The sequence below is a fragment of the Caenorhabditis remanei genome, chromosome II (genome assembly GCF_010183535.1).
Source record: "Caenorhabditis remanei strain PX506 chromosome II, whole genome shotgun sequence".
Classification (NCBI taxonomy): Eukaryota; Metazoa; Nematoda; class Chromadorea; order Rhabditida; family Rhabditidae; genus Caenorhabditis; species Caenorhabditis remanei.
In genome coordinates this window covers 12,749,452-12,765,023 of record NC_071329.1, presented here as the reverse complement: position 1 = coordinate 12,765,023, position 15,572 = coordinate 12,749,452, and the positions used below count along the sequence as shown (strand labels likewise).

Here is a 15,572-nt window from a genome sequence, read left to right as displayed (position 1 = left end):
TTCCTTGTAGAATAAACAATTTTTTGGCTCTTCAATTTGTTTTTGCTCGGTTTTGAAGTTTTTTGTTGAAATTCCAGTATTACACAATACAAACCATGTCAGTGAAGTTATAAATCAGAAAGCGGTTTTATTTTAATCTGGAAATGAATCCAAATTACAAAACAAAATTTTTTTATTTCGAATCTTTTTTGGATCTAGATGATCATTTCGTAGTTTCTGCTCATCTGAAACCCTAAACTCTATCTGAATACCAACTTTTTTTCTGTTCCTTCCTGACCATAGACATACCTTTCACCCCTTATTTATGTACCGAAATCCGATTTCATCAGTCTCTTTTTCCGTGGGCGCCAGCGGGGCCCGACAAACTCCTACAATCATGTATCGGATATCACATTTCTGTGTGGCCCTCTTGTCGTCGTGGCACGTCTTCTTCGTCCCTTCATCTGCTTCTTCTTCTTCTACTCTCATCGTCTGGAGTAAATCTCTAACATGTTGTCTGACATGCTCTCATCACTAGACATAGTCCTTCCGCTTAGCTAGGCAGCTGCTCTTGCTCCGTCGCCAGTCGCCAAGCTTCTTCTTTTTTTTCTTCGCTGCTCCCTCTCTCCCTTCACCCATTTCGATAGCTTCTTCTTCTTCTTCTTCTCATTTTCATCTCTCTTTCTACTTTTTTATTCTTCGTCTCGCTCTCTTCTTCTTCCAAAAACCTACCCGTGTGATCTACTTTTTGTGCTGCTTTGTTGTTGTTGTGACTGAGAGAGAGAGACAAGTGAAAATAAATGAGAAAAGAAAAAAGAAAAAAGAAGAAGAAGTAGAGGTATTGAGGGACAACGTGAATGATGTAAAACTGTGACAAGTATCATATTTCCAACACGACTAGGTAACATGTAGGCTCATTCTCTTACAACCAGCGACAAAAAAACACGCAGGATTGTGCCAATTTATCCAGATCCATCTTCTTCTTCTTCTTTTTCCTTTTTCTTCTTTTTTCCCCCGTCTGCAAATCTGAGAGACTAATTCGAATGGCTATATATTAGATATTCGTATTCCTACGTCTTCTGCTCTTTTCTTATTTTGGTATCCGCTTCACGTCTTCTCCTTTTTCTTCTTCGGTTGCCAGTGGCGACAGCGAAAATAAAAGAAAATCTAGAATCTAGGTCATCATCCAAGCTCTGTTTTGACGGGTCACGCGTGTGTTTTTACGAGCAAAAATTGTTTGAAAAGAATGTGAAAAGCAAAGAAAAAAGAAGAGGAGCGTTATGAAATCGAAGCCTATGAACTTATGCGCCCGAGGGCTTTCAAGCTTTGGAAATAAGTGAATTGAGCCAAAAGAGACATCCCATCCTTGTCAACTCCTTTTTTTCATTTTCTTTTTTTTTGTCCCTCTTTCTTCTTTATATCTTCTGTTTTTTGGTGCACATCCAAACGACTCACCCAAACTTTTTTGGCCAAAGAAAACCCACTTTTGTTGAGATTTTTCCTATTTTTGTTTAGGATTGATTGAGTATAGATATAAGGGACTAATCCGAATTAGAATTACGCCAAAAAAGAGAGAGAGATTACGGAATTGTGGGCGCTTAGATTTGTGTAGTTCCGATTTGGAGCAGTTCTTATTCTTATTTTTTGTTAGTATCATATATACAACTACATTATATTTGTTTTTTTTAGTTTCCACTATACAATTCATTGTGGTTTTTATACTTTTTAATATTAATTTTGTAGACTGAACCTCAATCTCTATTTTGTCGTTTTAACAGTTCTCCCTGGGGCATTTTGACAATTTTTTAAGTTCTTGACTTCAATCAGGTGTAACTTTTTAAGTAAGAACTATAAAGAAAAGTTTCCTTAATCTTAAAAAATAAACTTAATAATTTGTTTTCTACAATATGGGAAAGCATAACATATGCTATAATCATGCTTATTTCTACAAGAAAATCTGCAAAAATCTGCAAAAATTTCCCTTGATCTAGGTTAATCCTTTAGTCCCCTAACCATTTTATCACCATTTTTCAAATCTTCTGTACTGTGTTATGAAATCTGAAAATCTGAAAATCAATGCGAAAGTGCATTTTCAGAGAATGTATAATTAATTCCCGAACATGATTTATTTTGTTGTTGAGTGATTACCAAAAGTGCATTCCGTGTATTTCTCGAATCTATTTTTCTGATTTTTGATGAAAACGAAGCTGATCAAAAATAAGATGACACCATCCAACGACTTCTAAGAAGGAAAAAAGAAGAAAAGAGTTCCACAAACATATCCACGTTTTGCTCGTCGCCTAATTTGTAATTCCGTGTTTCCGTCAACTTTTTTCTTTTTTTCTTTTCCTGATGCTACTCTATCCCGACGACATCTCTTTTTCATTTTCTCCATACTCCCCCACTTCTTTTTGCTTCACTCACTTCAGTAGTGGAACGCCTTCTTTTTTCATTATTGTTTTTGTCTGGAAATGAGATGAACAACTCCATCTGGCTTGTTTTAAAACTCATTTATTTTTACTTGATGTGTGATTCTTCTTCTTCTTCTTGGTTCTCACAATGTTTTTTGCACTTTTCACCTTGAGATTTGAAATTGGATATGTCTCGTCTAGTCTTCTTCCCCTTAGAAGAAAAAAAAAAGAATAAAAAGAAGAAGAAGAAGAATCCAACCGATTATGAACTCCACGTTGCCACGTTGTTCCTTTTTGACCCAATGACGTCAACGATTTTTCGTCTTCTACTCTAGTAAGAAGTACCACGTCATTTCTTCTTCTTTCATCGCCATGCTCTCAAGAAACGCCGTGTGCAGAGCTCTCGTTTTTTGGGACGCATCACGAGGAGGTGAAGAAGAGGCGCGGCGGGCTTAGTAATCGACGAGAAGGAACTGAAAAAAAATTTATTTCTGTTTGAGCATTCTCTTTTTTTTTTTGAAAAGTGGACTCTTTTCCGTTGAATTCATCCACAATCACCTGTCTCAACCTGAAGATTCTCCAGAAGACAATCGTCACTGATCATCTGAAAGTTGTTTTTAAAGAGCGAAAAGATGTTTGGAACATACTATGATTTGGAAATGGTAAATCGGATTTTCAGTGATCACTGAAAATGTTTTGATGACTGAATAAAAATGGTTTATAAGCTGAATGAATAATTTATTGCAAACGCTTTCCGAAATAGTGGCATGTATAAAAAGGGTTGGATATTTATTATGTAGTGGAAGTTTTTTGAATATAACATTTTCAAAAAAGGAATTTCTCTTCATTAAAAAATGATTCCATTTTGAGGCGGTGCCTCTTTTGATGCTGAGATTTATTAAAATTTGTTCTCAAGAATATCTACTTTAAAAAATCTGCACTTTCACCACTTGGAGTGCAAAAGCAAAGCCATCATGGAATTCGAGGTGTTAAAATGTAGGAACACAATCTGATATCTCTTAATATCTCCCATGAGAATGTGCATTGAACTCTCTCACTCTCTTCCAATAGACACACCAGTTCCTTGCTCTTCTTGCCCTTTTTTGCTCTCTGCTCCCCCCTTTTACGTCGTAATCTCCGGTTCTCTCTCTCACTTTTGCCAATTAGTGAAAACCAGACAGGTCCCGTTTCCACTTGATAACAGGCGGCAGTACGCGGAGTGCACCCGCCGCAAACATATCATCTTTACATCGGTTCTCCCCCCTCCTTTATCACTTTAATCAAATAACTCTTGAAAAAAGAACACACGCAAATCATCTCTCTTCCGGCATCCTGTTTTGTGTCGGGGGTCCAGCCGAAAACTCTCCTCCTATTTTCGGTATTTCCTTTTGACTCCCCGTTACAAATCCCTGTGCATTAGAAGAGTCGTCTCCGAGCAGTTTAGTAGGCACTTGTGCTTTCTTCGTTTCTGATATTTTTCAAGGGAAAAAGAGCAAAAATGTGAGTTTGATTCGTGTGGTTTTGACATTTCCCTGATGTTCCTGCATAAACTAAACCCTGCATAAACGCTTTGACGCCTACAATAGATTCTGTAAACAAGTGACGATGCATGAAATATCTGATCACATAAAAAATAAAAGTTTCGATAAACAAATTGAGATTGGAAAACTTGAAAACACGCATTTGTTGCTCGTTGTTTGAGTAGACCAACCTAGATTGGTAGTCGGGAATTTGTAGATTGGGCTTACAAGTATGGAGTCATTTTAAGTTTTCACCTAGATTTAAACTTTCAGAAATAGCATTTCATTGCATAGGAAACATCTGGAAAAGTAGGGAGGATGTGTTTAGATTCTCTGTCAAATGGTGAATTTTTCTTGAAATTTTTTCCAAAAATGTCGAATTTTTGAGTATACTTCAAAATTCAATCAAAAGCTAGGTATGCATCAAGAAATTGCATTTTTTTAATGTAAAATCTTTCAAAAATTCAAAAACTTTGGTAAAAAAAGATACCTTTTCTTGAAGCCGGGCAGACCAAAATCTCAGCTCGAGCCGAAATTTGAAAACTTTGAAAATTACGATTTTGTTTCTACTTGACAATAAACTATGATTTCAAAGTGTATTTTTGTTGTTAATTGTGTTCCAAAGTTTGCTGTCTTCTGCTTCACCTCTGATCAATAGTTTTTAAAGTTCCGACTTCAACCGGATCTGAACACTGACCTGACTTCCTCTCTCATCCAACTCATGACCTATTTGTTTCATCTATCACCAATCTGTCAAGTGTACGTGTATTGGACGAGAAGAAAACAACTAGGTACATGCTCTCATCAATTAACAATCCTCCTCAAAAGTAGCACATGTCAATTGAAGTTTCGAGAGATATTATCTGAACCGAAGAGAGACTCCAGAATACCTCGTGAGCTTCACACTCACAACTGTCGTTCAACATTCCTAGGGACCCACCACCCGAATGAGCAAAAAAAGAGAGAGAAAACATATGAGAGATAGAGAGAGATGAACACTCGAAATTCCTTCTGAATGACGTCCCAAACTTTTTTGTTCTTCTTCTTCTTCTTGTTGTGTGTGTTTTTTCTGTTTTTAAAACAGAATGTGTGAGGTCGGAAGAAGAGAAAAAGAGCATGATGATCATCGTTAAGAAATCAGACATCAACTAAATATGTGTGCAAGGATGAATTGAACAATAGATTAGACCTTTTCCGTCCTTTTCTCCAAAAATGTCTTCTTTTTCTTCTTCTTTTTGCTGCTCCTGCTTCTTTTTCTTTTATTCTACCCGAAAACATAAACTTATTTATTTCTGTTTCCTCTTTCAGTCAGCTCATGAATTTATTTGACATTCGGCTTTTTACTCCACAAATATTTTGACCCAATTCCATTTCACTGCCCACACAGTTTTTCCTCCTTCACAGTTCTCATAATTTGCCTGTGATTTCTTGAAATTCATCGCTTCTTCTTTACCTGCCCGTTAGAATCCCTTCTTAATCAACACTCACCTGTCATTTCTTCCCCGATTACAGGAGTTATCATAATGAACGCGGAACAGAGCAAGAGTCTGCTTTCTAGCGGGCACCTTTCGGCCGATCCATACATTAACAACTGCTATTCGGAAATGTGTATGTCGACGACACAAGTTGGTAAGTTACTTTTTAAAAATTATTAAGTATTTTTAAAAACAGTTGTCTCTTGAGCAGCTATAGTACCGTGCAGTAAGATAAATAATTTTGGTATTTTCAGTTGAAAATGTCCAACTTTGAGAGTGTGTCATGACATCTCTGATTGTCCCAATAAGTAATTTTTTAAGGATCATACAGATAAAAGGTAGAGCTCCATTTTTGTAGTTGACAACCTTTTTGTACGGTCACTCCCTAGAGAGTTATAGTCATTTTAAGACGACATCTCAAAAATCCCCCTATTTTGCACTGAAAATCAGTTGACTTGGGGAGGAAATCACTTTATCGATACGTAACTTGTTAGGAAGTGACCGTACAAAAAAGTTGTCAACTACAAAAATGGAGCTCTACCTTTGTTCTATATGATCCATAAAAGTTTTACATGGTGGGACAAACAGTGATACCGTAATACCCTTTCAAAGTTGAACATTTTCCCCTGAAAACGGCAAATCTGTATATCTTATTACACGGTTTAAATTCCCTTTCAAATCTTGAAACTTTCAGCCCCACAACCAGGAAAACACAAAATAGGATGGGTGATCGCAGCGATATTCATCATTGCCGATATGGTCGGAGGAGGAGTTGTAGCAATGCCCGTAGCGTTTAAACTCTCCGGACTTCCAATGGGTATTATTATAATGCTTACTGTAGCAGTTAGTTTCGAATATACTGGATATTTACTTGGAAAAGTATGGAATAAGATAATGGAAAGGAATCCACACATCGGAGTCTGCAGGAAACCATTCCCAGAAATGGCGAAAAGAACGATGGGAACTAATATGCAGTATGTCTTGGTTTTGATGGGGTCTGTTAAAACTACAATTGATTTCAGACGGTTCACATCAGTACTTGGTAACGTGACACAGTTCGGTGTATCAGTTGTCTATCTTCTGCTATCTTCAAATATTATTCACTACTTTCTAAGTCATGTCCTTCATATTGAAAGTGTTTCTAATTGTTTAGTAAGTGTTTTTTTCCAACGTTTCTAGAAATGAAGTCCATAATTCAGGTGATCACTGTACTTGCATTCCTTATTTGGCCATTCACATTACTTGCTAGTCCAGGAGAATTTTGGTGAGAACCCCATTAAGTTTTATCTCAACAAATCATGATTTCAGGGTGGTCATTGTATTCGCAATGTTGACAACAGTCATCGCAGTCGTCTCAATCCATACCGGAATTGCTCTTGACTCCTCTGCTTGTTTCAATGCAGTCGCTTACCCACAGACTACCAGTACTTCGACTGTTCTCTCATTCGGAATATTTTTATTCGCTTTCTCTGGACACTACGTCTTCCCAACAATTCAACATGATATGAAGAATCCAAGAGATTTCACAAAATCAATCTTCGCTGGATTCCTTGGGGTCGTTATTCTCTACCTTCCACTCTGTGTATTCGCTTTTGTCGTTTATGGAGATTCAATGGCTGAATCAGTCATCTACAGTATCCAGAGTCCTTCTCTTCAGTTATTGGCTAATTTGATGATTGCATTCCATTGTATTATGACTCTGGTTATAGTCATTAATCCATTGAATCAAGAAGTTGAACACTATGCGAAGATCTCTCATGCATTTGGAATTGGAAGAGTCATCACGAGAACGATCGTTCTGTTTTTGGTTCTTTTCGTGGCTCTCACTGTTCCAGATTTCCAACCGGTTATGAATCTTGTCGGAGCCTCCACTATTCCAATGGGATGTGCCGTACTTCCATCTCTCTTCTACTTGTATTCTGAAGCTGCCACTGAAGAAGAATGGAGGAAAGGAAAGATTCCAACATTGAAAGAGTGAGTACTTTAAAAGCAAGATACATTCACAGCATCTATAATTTCAGAGTACTGGAAAGAACGGATAAAACAGTTCTCATCATCAACTTAGTCATCATTTTCGGTGCAATTCTCGGTGGAGTTCTTGGATCGTATCAAGGAGTTTTGAAGCTTATCAAAGCAAAGTTCACGGAACCTTGCTATATTCGTCTCTTCACGGAAACTACTTACAATTCAACATTCCAAGTCAAAAATGTGTAAGTTCAGACTTCGAAATTTCTTTTTATTTTGAACGTTTCCTGTTTCAAGTTTCCTCAATCCCTCAAAACCATCTCCTTGATTTCCAGATGCTGCGGTATGAATCGTGACATCAACGTATTCAACGTGACCGACTTCTGCTGACCTCTTCACTGCTCAACACCTCATAGAGTCGTTCACTTCTTCTCTTCCAATCGTTTCACTTTTCTCTCCTCTCTCTCATTCTTCCCACAAAGCCTTCTATATGTATCAAGTCTTCTTGTTTCTTTTTTCAAAAATGTACATTCTCTAGATATATAGATGAGTTTCATTCAGTTCTCTCTTTCTCGTTCGTCACATATTCTAATCTCATACCCTTTCTCAATACAAAAAGAAACTAGTCATTCTTACAGGAGTCTCGTTTACGGAAGAAACAAAACATCCATGTTTTGTTTCATTTCTCGTACATCTGCTACCATCTCATTTCAATTGTAACCTAATTATGTATAATGTATTTAATATGATGGTGTCCATACAGGTACCCAGTTTACCCCAGTCTTCTCTCAAAACCCCCCGTACTTTCCATTCTGTTTGGAGCAAATAAATATAAATAAATATGAATAAAGTCTCGTGTTCATCTTTTGAAATCGGTTTTTGTTCAAATCAGGCGGAAAAAAGATAAAGTGTGTACTGACTTTATTAGTTAAAAGTTAAAAGAGTGAGATGAATAAATCGGCGAACAAACTGTGTGAGGTTATAAATGTAGACTAATCATAAAGAATCCTCTACAAAGTTGTGATCCCGTTCGACATAATCACTGTGGGTTGATGTTCTTGGGGATTCCAAAAAATGAAAGCGATGACTCCATCTTTCCGTTTGAGACCGGAACAAATAGGAACTTTGCACTTACCTATTCGTTCACTGAAACAAATTTTATTATTGACAAACAAAGTTATAAGTTTCTGATGATGTTCAAGTCTCACCTTTCATACTCCATTTCTCTATCCGAACGGACCATATTCTCTGGAAACTCTTCCTGGCAAAACAAGTCTATGTCGATATATTGCGTTGAAATGCTTAAATATTTTAGTCGAGCGTTCCCTCCATTCAGCCAGTTCTTCAAGAATAAAGTAACATCCGATTGTTTTAAATAAGATTTTTTAACTTCAATTTCGACGCAGTCCATGTTTATCAAATGCTGGATCTGAACCCAACGTCCAAAATATATCGATAAATGATTCCGTGTTCTGAAGACGGTCTCAGTTGAAAGCATTACATCAATCTGGTAAGCATGAATCATGAGATTCTCCGCTGTGCAAGAAGTTATGATTTTGCAGTATTCACTGTTCTCCCGGATCCATTGGTTTTGATAGATGTGTGCGTTCATTAAACTCTTCTGGCGACTTTGAGCCCACTCTACACACCAAAATGTGTTCTTTCCAAACATGACAGTGTGAATATCACAACTAAAAAGTTCCGTGACGAACTCCATAACTGCTTTGAATCCATAGCATACATCGTTCCAGTAAGTCTCAAATGAGTTTCTTTTCCGGCTGTACCCTATTGGAACTTTCGACCCTTTGATTTGAACAAATTCCCAATAGTATTCAGGTACATCTTCGATTCGTGACACAGTCAATAAGTTATAAAAAATGTCGTTGACTTTCAGATGGGAGCCGAAATAAAGCTGACTGTCCATCCATATCGCGGCCTTTGTAGATTTTTTCCAATTAATTCTAACAAGATTGAAGGCTCTTTGAGAACACAAAGCGATCGGAATTCTGAACAATAAGTTGAGCAATGAAGTCAAAAATAGTAAACTTACAAATCATTCGGTTCCAAAAATCGAAACACTTCAAATAGAACAACTTGGGGTAAACGGAAAAGAGGGAAAACTGAGATCATTCGAGATACTTTCTTTGGAATCATTCCTATAAACAAATTAACTGTCAATGTTGAGTATTGAGACCAAATCAATAAAAAACAACAACCGCTCCACGGCACCCCGAAACGAGAATTGTTGAGAAAAAATTTGAATGTTCGCAGCGGAGCACATTTGCATATCCTCAATTCTCACATGGGACCCGAGGTAGGATTGTTCCAAGATTTTGATGAAAGATAGGAGTGGCCATACAGAGAACATACCAAATAATATTAGCTGCTTATAGGATGTTATCAGGAAACGTCAGGCAGACATTTATTTTTTTCAAATATTCCTACATATTTGAAATCTCATATCTTCGTTTATTTCAAACCCATATTTCAAAAATAAATTGCAATTGAAAGGTGAAGCTGAAGGCTACAATAATAATAATAACTCATACATGTTTCCATCTGTGACTCCCGAATTACTACAGATCAAAAAAATTTTACATTTTATATGATGGAGTCCATACAGGCACCCAATTTACCCCCGTTTTCTCTCAATACCTCCCATACTTTCCATTCGGTCTGGAGCGAATGAAAATTTGAAAATAAATATGAATATAGTATTGGATTCCTCTCTTAAAATCGGTGTTAGTTCATTTCAACTGAAACAGCGTCAGAAAATGTATATAATATTTTATTTCAATTTAAGTTAAATCAAATAGAATTCCAATTTTATCTAAATCATTCAGAATACTTATCAAGGAACTCTTCCTCTGTCATGTTCCATACTCCGAAAACGAATCGATGATTCGAAATATAAACTGAAGCCACTTTCCGATCGAATTCTCTGACAATGTATGATCGAGAATGAAACTCATAAAAAAATACGTCCTGTTCTTGAAGATAAACCCTGTAAAGTTACATGATAAAACTTTTTAGAACACATTTTGAAAAGATTAGGAAACTATTTACCAGTATTTATTTGGACATTTCTTAAGTGCTCAGAATAAAAGAATAATTACAGACTAACCTCTCATCATACGTATAAACTGGAGGATCCACTTCCGATTTAGTGTGCTTAATCTCCGCTGATTCCATCAGAGCATCCAAATCAAAAAAAGGTGTCTTCCAGGTATATTCTAGAGTCATTAGGTTTTGGTATGATTGGTTTGACTTCCATCTATTCATAAATTGAAAAATTTCCGACACATCAACATATTCAGTACGCAGAATAGCTTGTTGCCCATTGAAGTGACGCAGAACATCAATTACAAGTGCAATTGGACTTTCAACATCCTTAACATCCACAACTTCTGATTCAAATATTTTCGAATCTTCCCTCAAACGACCAGTCATAGTTCCCATATGGAGTTGAATAAATTTTTGTTTCGGGAGAGAAGAGAAGTGTTCATCTATTTCTCGAACATCTCTATTCCACACCCAAATTCTGCTGATTTTGATATTTTCGTATATCGGTTTCGGTTGATCTTTGTTGCAGAGCGCATGCAGCATCCGATATTCCACATCGTCCCCAAATAAGTTACAGACGTGAGTATAAATCACATTGAGGAAAGGTTCCATTTGAGATTTACGATCATAAACAGCCACTAGTTTGTCCTTTGTTGTTTGTTGCCTGAACAATATACAGTAAAAATATCGATTAAAAGAATAAATTTCTCTGAGATCGGATGAAAAGTCACATGATTTTCTAGTCGAGAAAGCGTACATAGTTTACCATAACTAACCGGAATTTCATCACATTCCCACCTATTTCGATCTGAACAAACTTTTTCCATTTTCTTTTTCTCGGTATAACAGAGATTATCTGTTCCAAGTGTAAGCGAGGATCTCCGTTCTTAGGCATAATATCAACATCGATTTCCTTCGGTGTGTACATAAAATCAACAAATTTAATATTACTGAATCGAACTAATTGTAGCGATTTGATCCGATAAAATGACTGTTTTGAGCACAACGAAAAGTGAAAAACTTCTTTATAATTCATACAACTGAATATTTCTCTTAGGACGACAAGTGGTAGTTTGAGCAACTTCATAATCTGAAAGTAATGGTTTTTTGAATAGTTGGCACTCAACTAGAAACAATTTGCCCGAGAAGAGAAAAATTGATAGACAGGTTCTAGGATCAATAGGACTTCTGTTTATCTACCTGGTTGTCTATTGATTATTCTCATTCGAATGAGTGGCATCGTCTCTTCTCTCTATCCACGCCTTCTACCTTTATTTGTCTTCTTTCCATAACTGCCTTCTTGGGAATTCTCCACGTCGATTTACTCATTCCCACTGGAGACAGTAGTTCAAATGTCGTCAACGTTTCCTCTTCTCCGTGTGCCTCAAGTAGTCTTTTCCGAAATAGTTCAAGCTTTGACTCCGACTGATCTGTAAGTTCATTATTTTTCTGACTAAATTACTTAACGGTTTCTTCAGAACTCTACTTGCTCTGTGCTCTCGAAGAGCGTTTAATCTTGTTAAAAGTTTCTGGAAAAAACCAAAAAATGCTAGGCTAAGGATGGACGGTCGATACCGATTCCATGCTGCTATAATAATCGGATACATGTATTATGCTCTATTACACGTATCAAGTATCCAGAACATTCCGGAGCGTCCAGTTGAATTTGTTGAAATCAGGGGAACGAAAGTGCCAATTGGGTACTTTGAGACCGGAAATTGGCCCAGAAAATATTTTGTGACTTATTGGGAAGATAGAGAATTTGGATTCAAAACAGTTATGGATTTTGTTTCAGAACTGTTCAGTACTGATATTCACACAGTAGAGTTTTTATATGATACATATTGGTGTTTTGAATGGGTTCAAAGTCGTCAAAAGACTGTGAATCGTGCATGTCTAGGAGAAGGAATGCCTATTGAGTACTTGGAATACCATAAAATATTGGAAACCTGTACAGCTGAGAATCTTACTCTTCATGCATTCCTGTTTCAAGAAGAGTCTCCGAAGGAACTCACTTTCAAGAAGAGAAACCATCTTTCTATATACAAAACATATTGGGTTGAAGTCAAACATTTGATAATGATGGATTGTGTCGAAATAGTAATTGAACAGCCTTTTCTGGAAATCTCGGATCTAGCGGAGTTCTTGAAGCACTGGCTGAACGGAGGAAACGGAAGATTGAAGTATTTAAGTATCAAAAGGCGAATGGATTTTGATACGAATGAGTTTTGTCAACGGGAATTTCCAGAGAACGTGGTTTTTGTGAATGAAGAAAGAGAGTATGAAAGGTAAGAGAGTCAACATTATCCTTGATTCATTTAATTTTTTCAGTGAACTTGTACAAACCGGTGTGATTCCAAAAGGATATGGTCTGAAGCGGAACGATGGAGCTATTGCTTCAATTTTCTGGAATCGTCCTTTTAATAGCTTTGCTATGTACGTACCCACTGATATCATGATCTGATTTTGATTTTTCTGAACCGGCTTTCTGTCTCGAAGTTCTTTCCGAGAGTATCAAACATTTTTCAGAAGTAAATAAATATCTGGTTTACTCATTGAATTTCTTTTGATCAGAATAAAAATGTACTTTCCAATTTCATATTGTCTTGAAAAAAGATAGTTATTGGGGTGATCCAATCTTGATTGAAGTTTTTGAGCCTTGAAACTCGACATCTTCATATGAATCTATTCTGGCAAGAGGAATTTTTAAAGAATTTTATTTGTTTGTTTAGCATAAGCAAGTATGAGAGGTAAGCTAACCAACACTATCTACAACTTTTCAGTTACCACTTTAACGTCAAGAAGTGTGAGGTTCTAATCGGTTTTGGTAAGAAACAGAACGATCAAATGATTGCTGTCATTTTTGGAATTTCCAGAAAGTTGTTTTGTGAGTTTTGAGTTTTTATTAACATTGAAACTCTCTTTCAAATGTGCTCGAGCGAGATAAAAATATATTTTCCTGATGATACCTGTAGAGTGTTGTTGAGAGACTCTGTTGATATATGTACCATGATATCTTCTTTTTTTCCGTTCTCTAGATGAGTTCATTCACCCTTTCAGTTGTCCCGTATGTGTTTACACAGGACATCTCTCTTCTCCTTTTCTTCACATATTTTAATCTCATTACCCTGTCTCGATACACAAAACTAGTCGTTCCAATGGGAGATTTGTATCCACAAGAAACAAAAAAACATGGATCAGTACACTTTTCTACGTTTTTCGTTCACTTTCTATTTTTCCATTTCTTTTAAATGAAATATGTCTTCTGTCTATCACTCGTTCCATTTGAAAATCCTTTAAACTGGAAATGAGTTCCACTTTTCAGCTTTCTATTTAGTTTGTAGAAAATAAATATATGAAAAATGATTTGTGATCACCTTCTTTTGGACGTCATCTAATTGTGGGAAAAGACCCTGGGAGGACAATGAATTGAAAAGAATCTTGATGTTTCATTGCTTCAGATGTTTGGATTTTTTTGCAAATCAGCTGATTTTCAGTTATAATTTTTATATAAACAAGGAAAATTGATGCAACTTTGGTAAATCTGTAATTTCCAAATATGATCTTCTGAATCCATTTATGAAGTTCAAAAGTCATCTTTCCTGAAAAGCCATGAAATTAATTCGAACCCTAATCCAAATTTTATTAAAATTTCTCATTTGAAGTGTTGCTAATTTGTTATTCGGACCAATTCCATACCAATTCACTTCGAAATTTCTTCCTTTTTATTGTTGGTTTTGTTTTTGACCAACATTCAAAATGCCACGAGACAATAGAATGAAAGCTGAAATCGGAGGTGTCGACAATATTATGAATAGATTCTTTTTTTTCTGAAAAATAAACGTTTCCTTCTGTTTTTATTTCAATGTCTTCGTTAGCAATTTTACAGACTATCAAGTTTTTGTTCTGTCTTTGATAATACTTCCATACGAAAGGAACTACTGAAATTGGAAAACAAAAAGAGATTCCAGGTCCGCATCTAGTCTAAATGGAGAGTGTTGTGTTATTGATTGAATACGGATACACATCGATCTTAATAAATGTGTTCACATTTTGAAATAATGGAAAAAGAAATAGTAAAATGAATTCTGAAACCTCGAAATTCTGAATGAGGATATTGTGGATGAATTTGAAGATACCGTGTAGATTTAGAATCCATCTTAACAAGTGGTATGAATAGATCCGGTTTGGTTGGTTCCTCAACTAAAAGTACCAATGGACGTTCATCCTTTAATGATTTAACTCACTTTTTCACTTTCCATTATTATTGAATTGTTATCAGAAGTTCAAAAATACATAAGAAATAATCAATTGGATCCGTTTTCAAACTAATTTGTGCACGGCAAGGGTATGGGAAAGTACTCTTTTGGATTCTTGCAGAAATTTTCTGATTCTTGATCAGTTTTCTAAGTAAGCTTTTCTAATCGTTCAGAATCTGATTCCCAGTTTTCAAAAATCTTCAAAGATTCCCCTTCGAAATGAATCCTTGTCTCTATATAATAACTCTGACTTCATAAATGACTTTAGACGTCATTTTGTACATTTAGGGTGTGTCTGTCATCAAACGACTCATATTTCCTTTTTGATTTGGTTGGATTTCCAAAATATCTCTTCTCTCTTTTGCAAATGTCACTCTATAATGTCTACTCAATCTCATTTTCTGCCTCATCCACATCATTCGTTTTCGTTTAATTTCCTGCGTTTTGGGAGGTCAAAAGGATCGAATTATGATGATGGGGCGGGGAGAAACGGTGTGATGATTAAGTTCTTCCACCAATCTACCAAAAGTTTTCCCAGATCCAGAAGGTGATGATTGACGTCTTCAACTAGTCATTCCGTTCCCACGTATGTCACAAATTGCACGAGTTGTTGAGTCGTGAGAATTTTCCAGACTTGATAAGGACACAGTTTTCCGTTTTCCATTCAGAAAATGTTATATTTGAGAATATGAAATTTCTGTATCTCAACTCTTACACTTTCTTTATAAAACACGTTTAGTATTTCTCTCAATTTGCGTTGCTCCAAGAGCTGAGAACCGGTTATTTTCCATTCTTTTCTGTCAAAATAATTTTGACTATTTGCTTCCTATTTCCTCTCCTTCCACAGATTTTTCTTCTCTTTCGAAAGAGCCTTTTTTAGAGCAAAAGAGCCTTTTTTTA

General features: G+C 36.1%; 4 protein-coding genes across 4 annotated transcripts; 2 read left to right on the top strand and 2 right to left on the bottom strand.

The window, feature by feature from the left end:
• Positions 1-5,433: 5,433 nt before the first annotated feature.
• GCK72_006480 (uncharacterized protein) lies at positions 5,434-7,740 on the top strand (the record flags this gene model as incomplete). The annotated part of the gene is made up of 7 exons (XM_003113597.2): positions 5,434-5,539; positions 6,080-6,359; positions 6,408-6,537; positions 6,585-6,649; positions 6,694-7,359; positions 7,407-7,595; positions 7,686-7,740. The coding sequence occupies 7 exons, from the start codon at positions 5,434-5,436 to the stop codon at positions 7,738-7,740; spliced, it is 1,491 nt and encodes a 496-aa protein (XP_003113645.2).
• Positions 7,741-8,360: 620 nt separating this feature from the next.
• GCK72_006479 (uncharacterized protein) lies at positions 8,361-9,504 on the bottom strand (the record flags this gene model as incomplete). Its single annotated transcript, XM_003113541.2, has 3 exons — positions 8,361-8,496; positions 8,559-9,356; positions 9,401-9,504. 3 exons carry the CDS (start codon positions 9,502-9,504, stop codon positions 8,361-8,363), a joined length of 1,038 nt encoding a protein of 345 aa, XP_003113589.2.
• Positions 9,505-10,185: 681 nt separating this feature from the next.
• On the bottom strand, positions 10,186-11,341 carry GCK72_006478 (uncharacterized protein; the record flags this gene model as incomplete). The annotated part of the gene is made up of 3 exons (XM_053725643.1): positions 10,186-10,354; positions 10,475-11,077; positions 11,190-11,341. The coding sequence occupies 3 exons, from the start codon at positions 11,339-11,341 to the stop codon at positions 10,186-10,188; spliced, it is 924 nt and encodes a 307-aa protein (XP_053589837.1).
• A 424-nt stretch (positions 11,342-11,765) lies between these two features.
• Positions 11,766-12,877, top strand: GCK72_006477 (uncharacterized protein; the record flags this gene model as incomplete). Its single annotated transcript, XM_003113701.2, has 3 exons — positions 11,766-11,845; positions 11,892-12,701; positions 12,745-12,877. The coding sequence occupies 3 exons, from the start codon at positions 11,766-11,768 to the stop codon at positions 12,875-12,877; spliced, it is 1,023 nt and encodes a 340-aa protein (XP_003113749.2).
• Between the last annotated feature and the right edge of the window lie 2,695 nt (positions 12,878-15,572).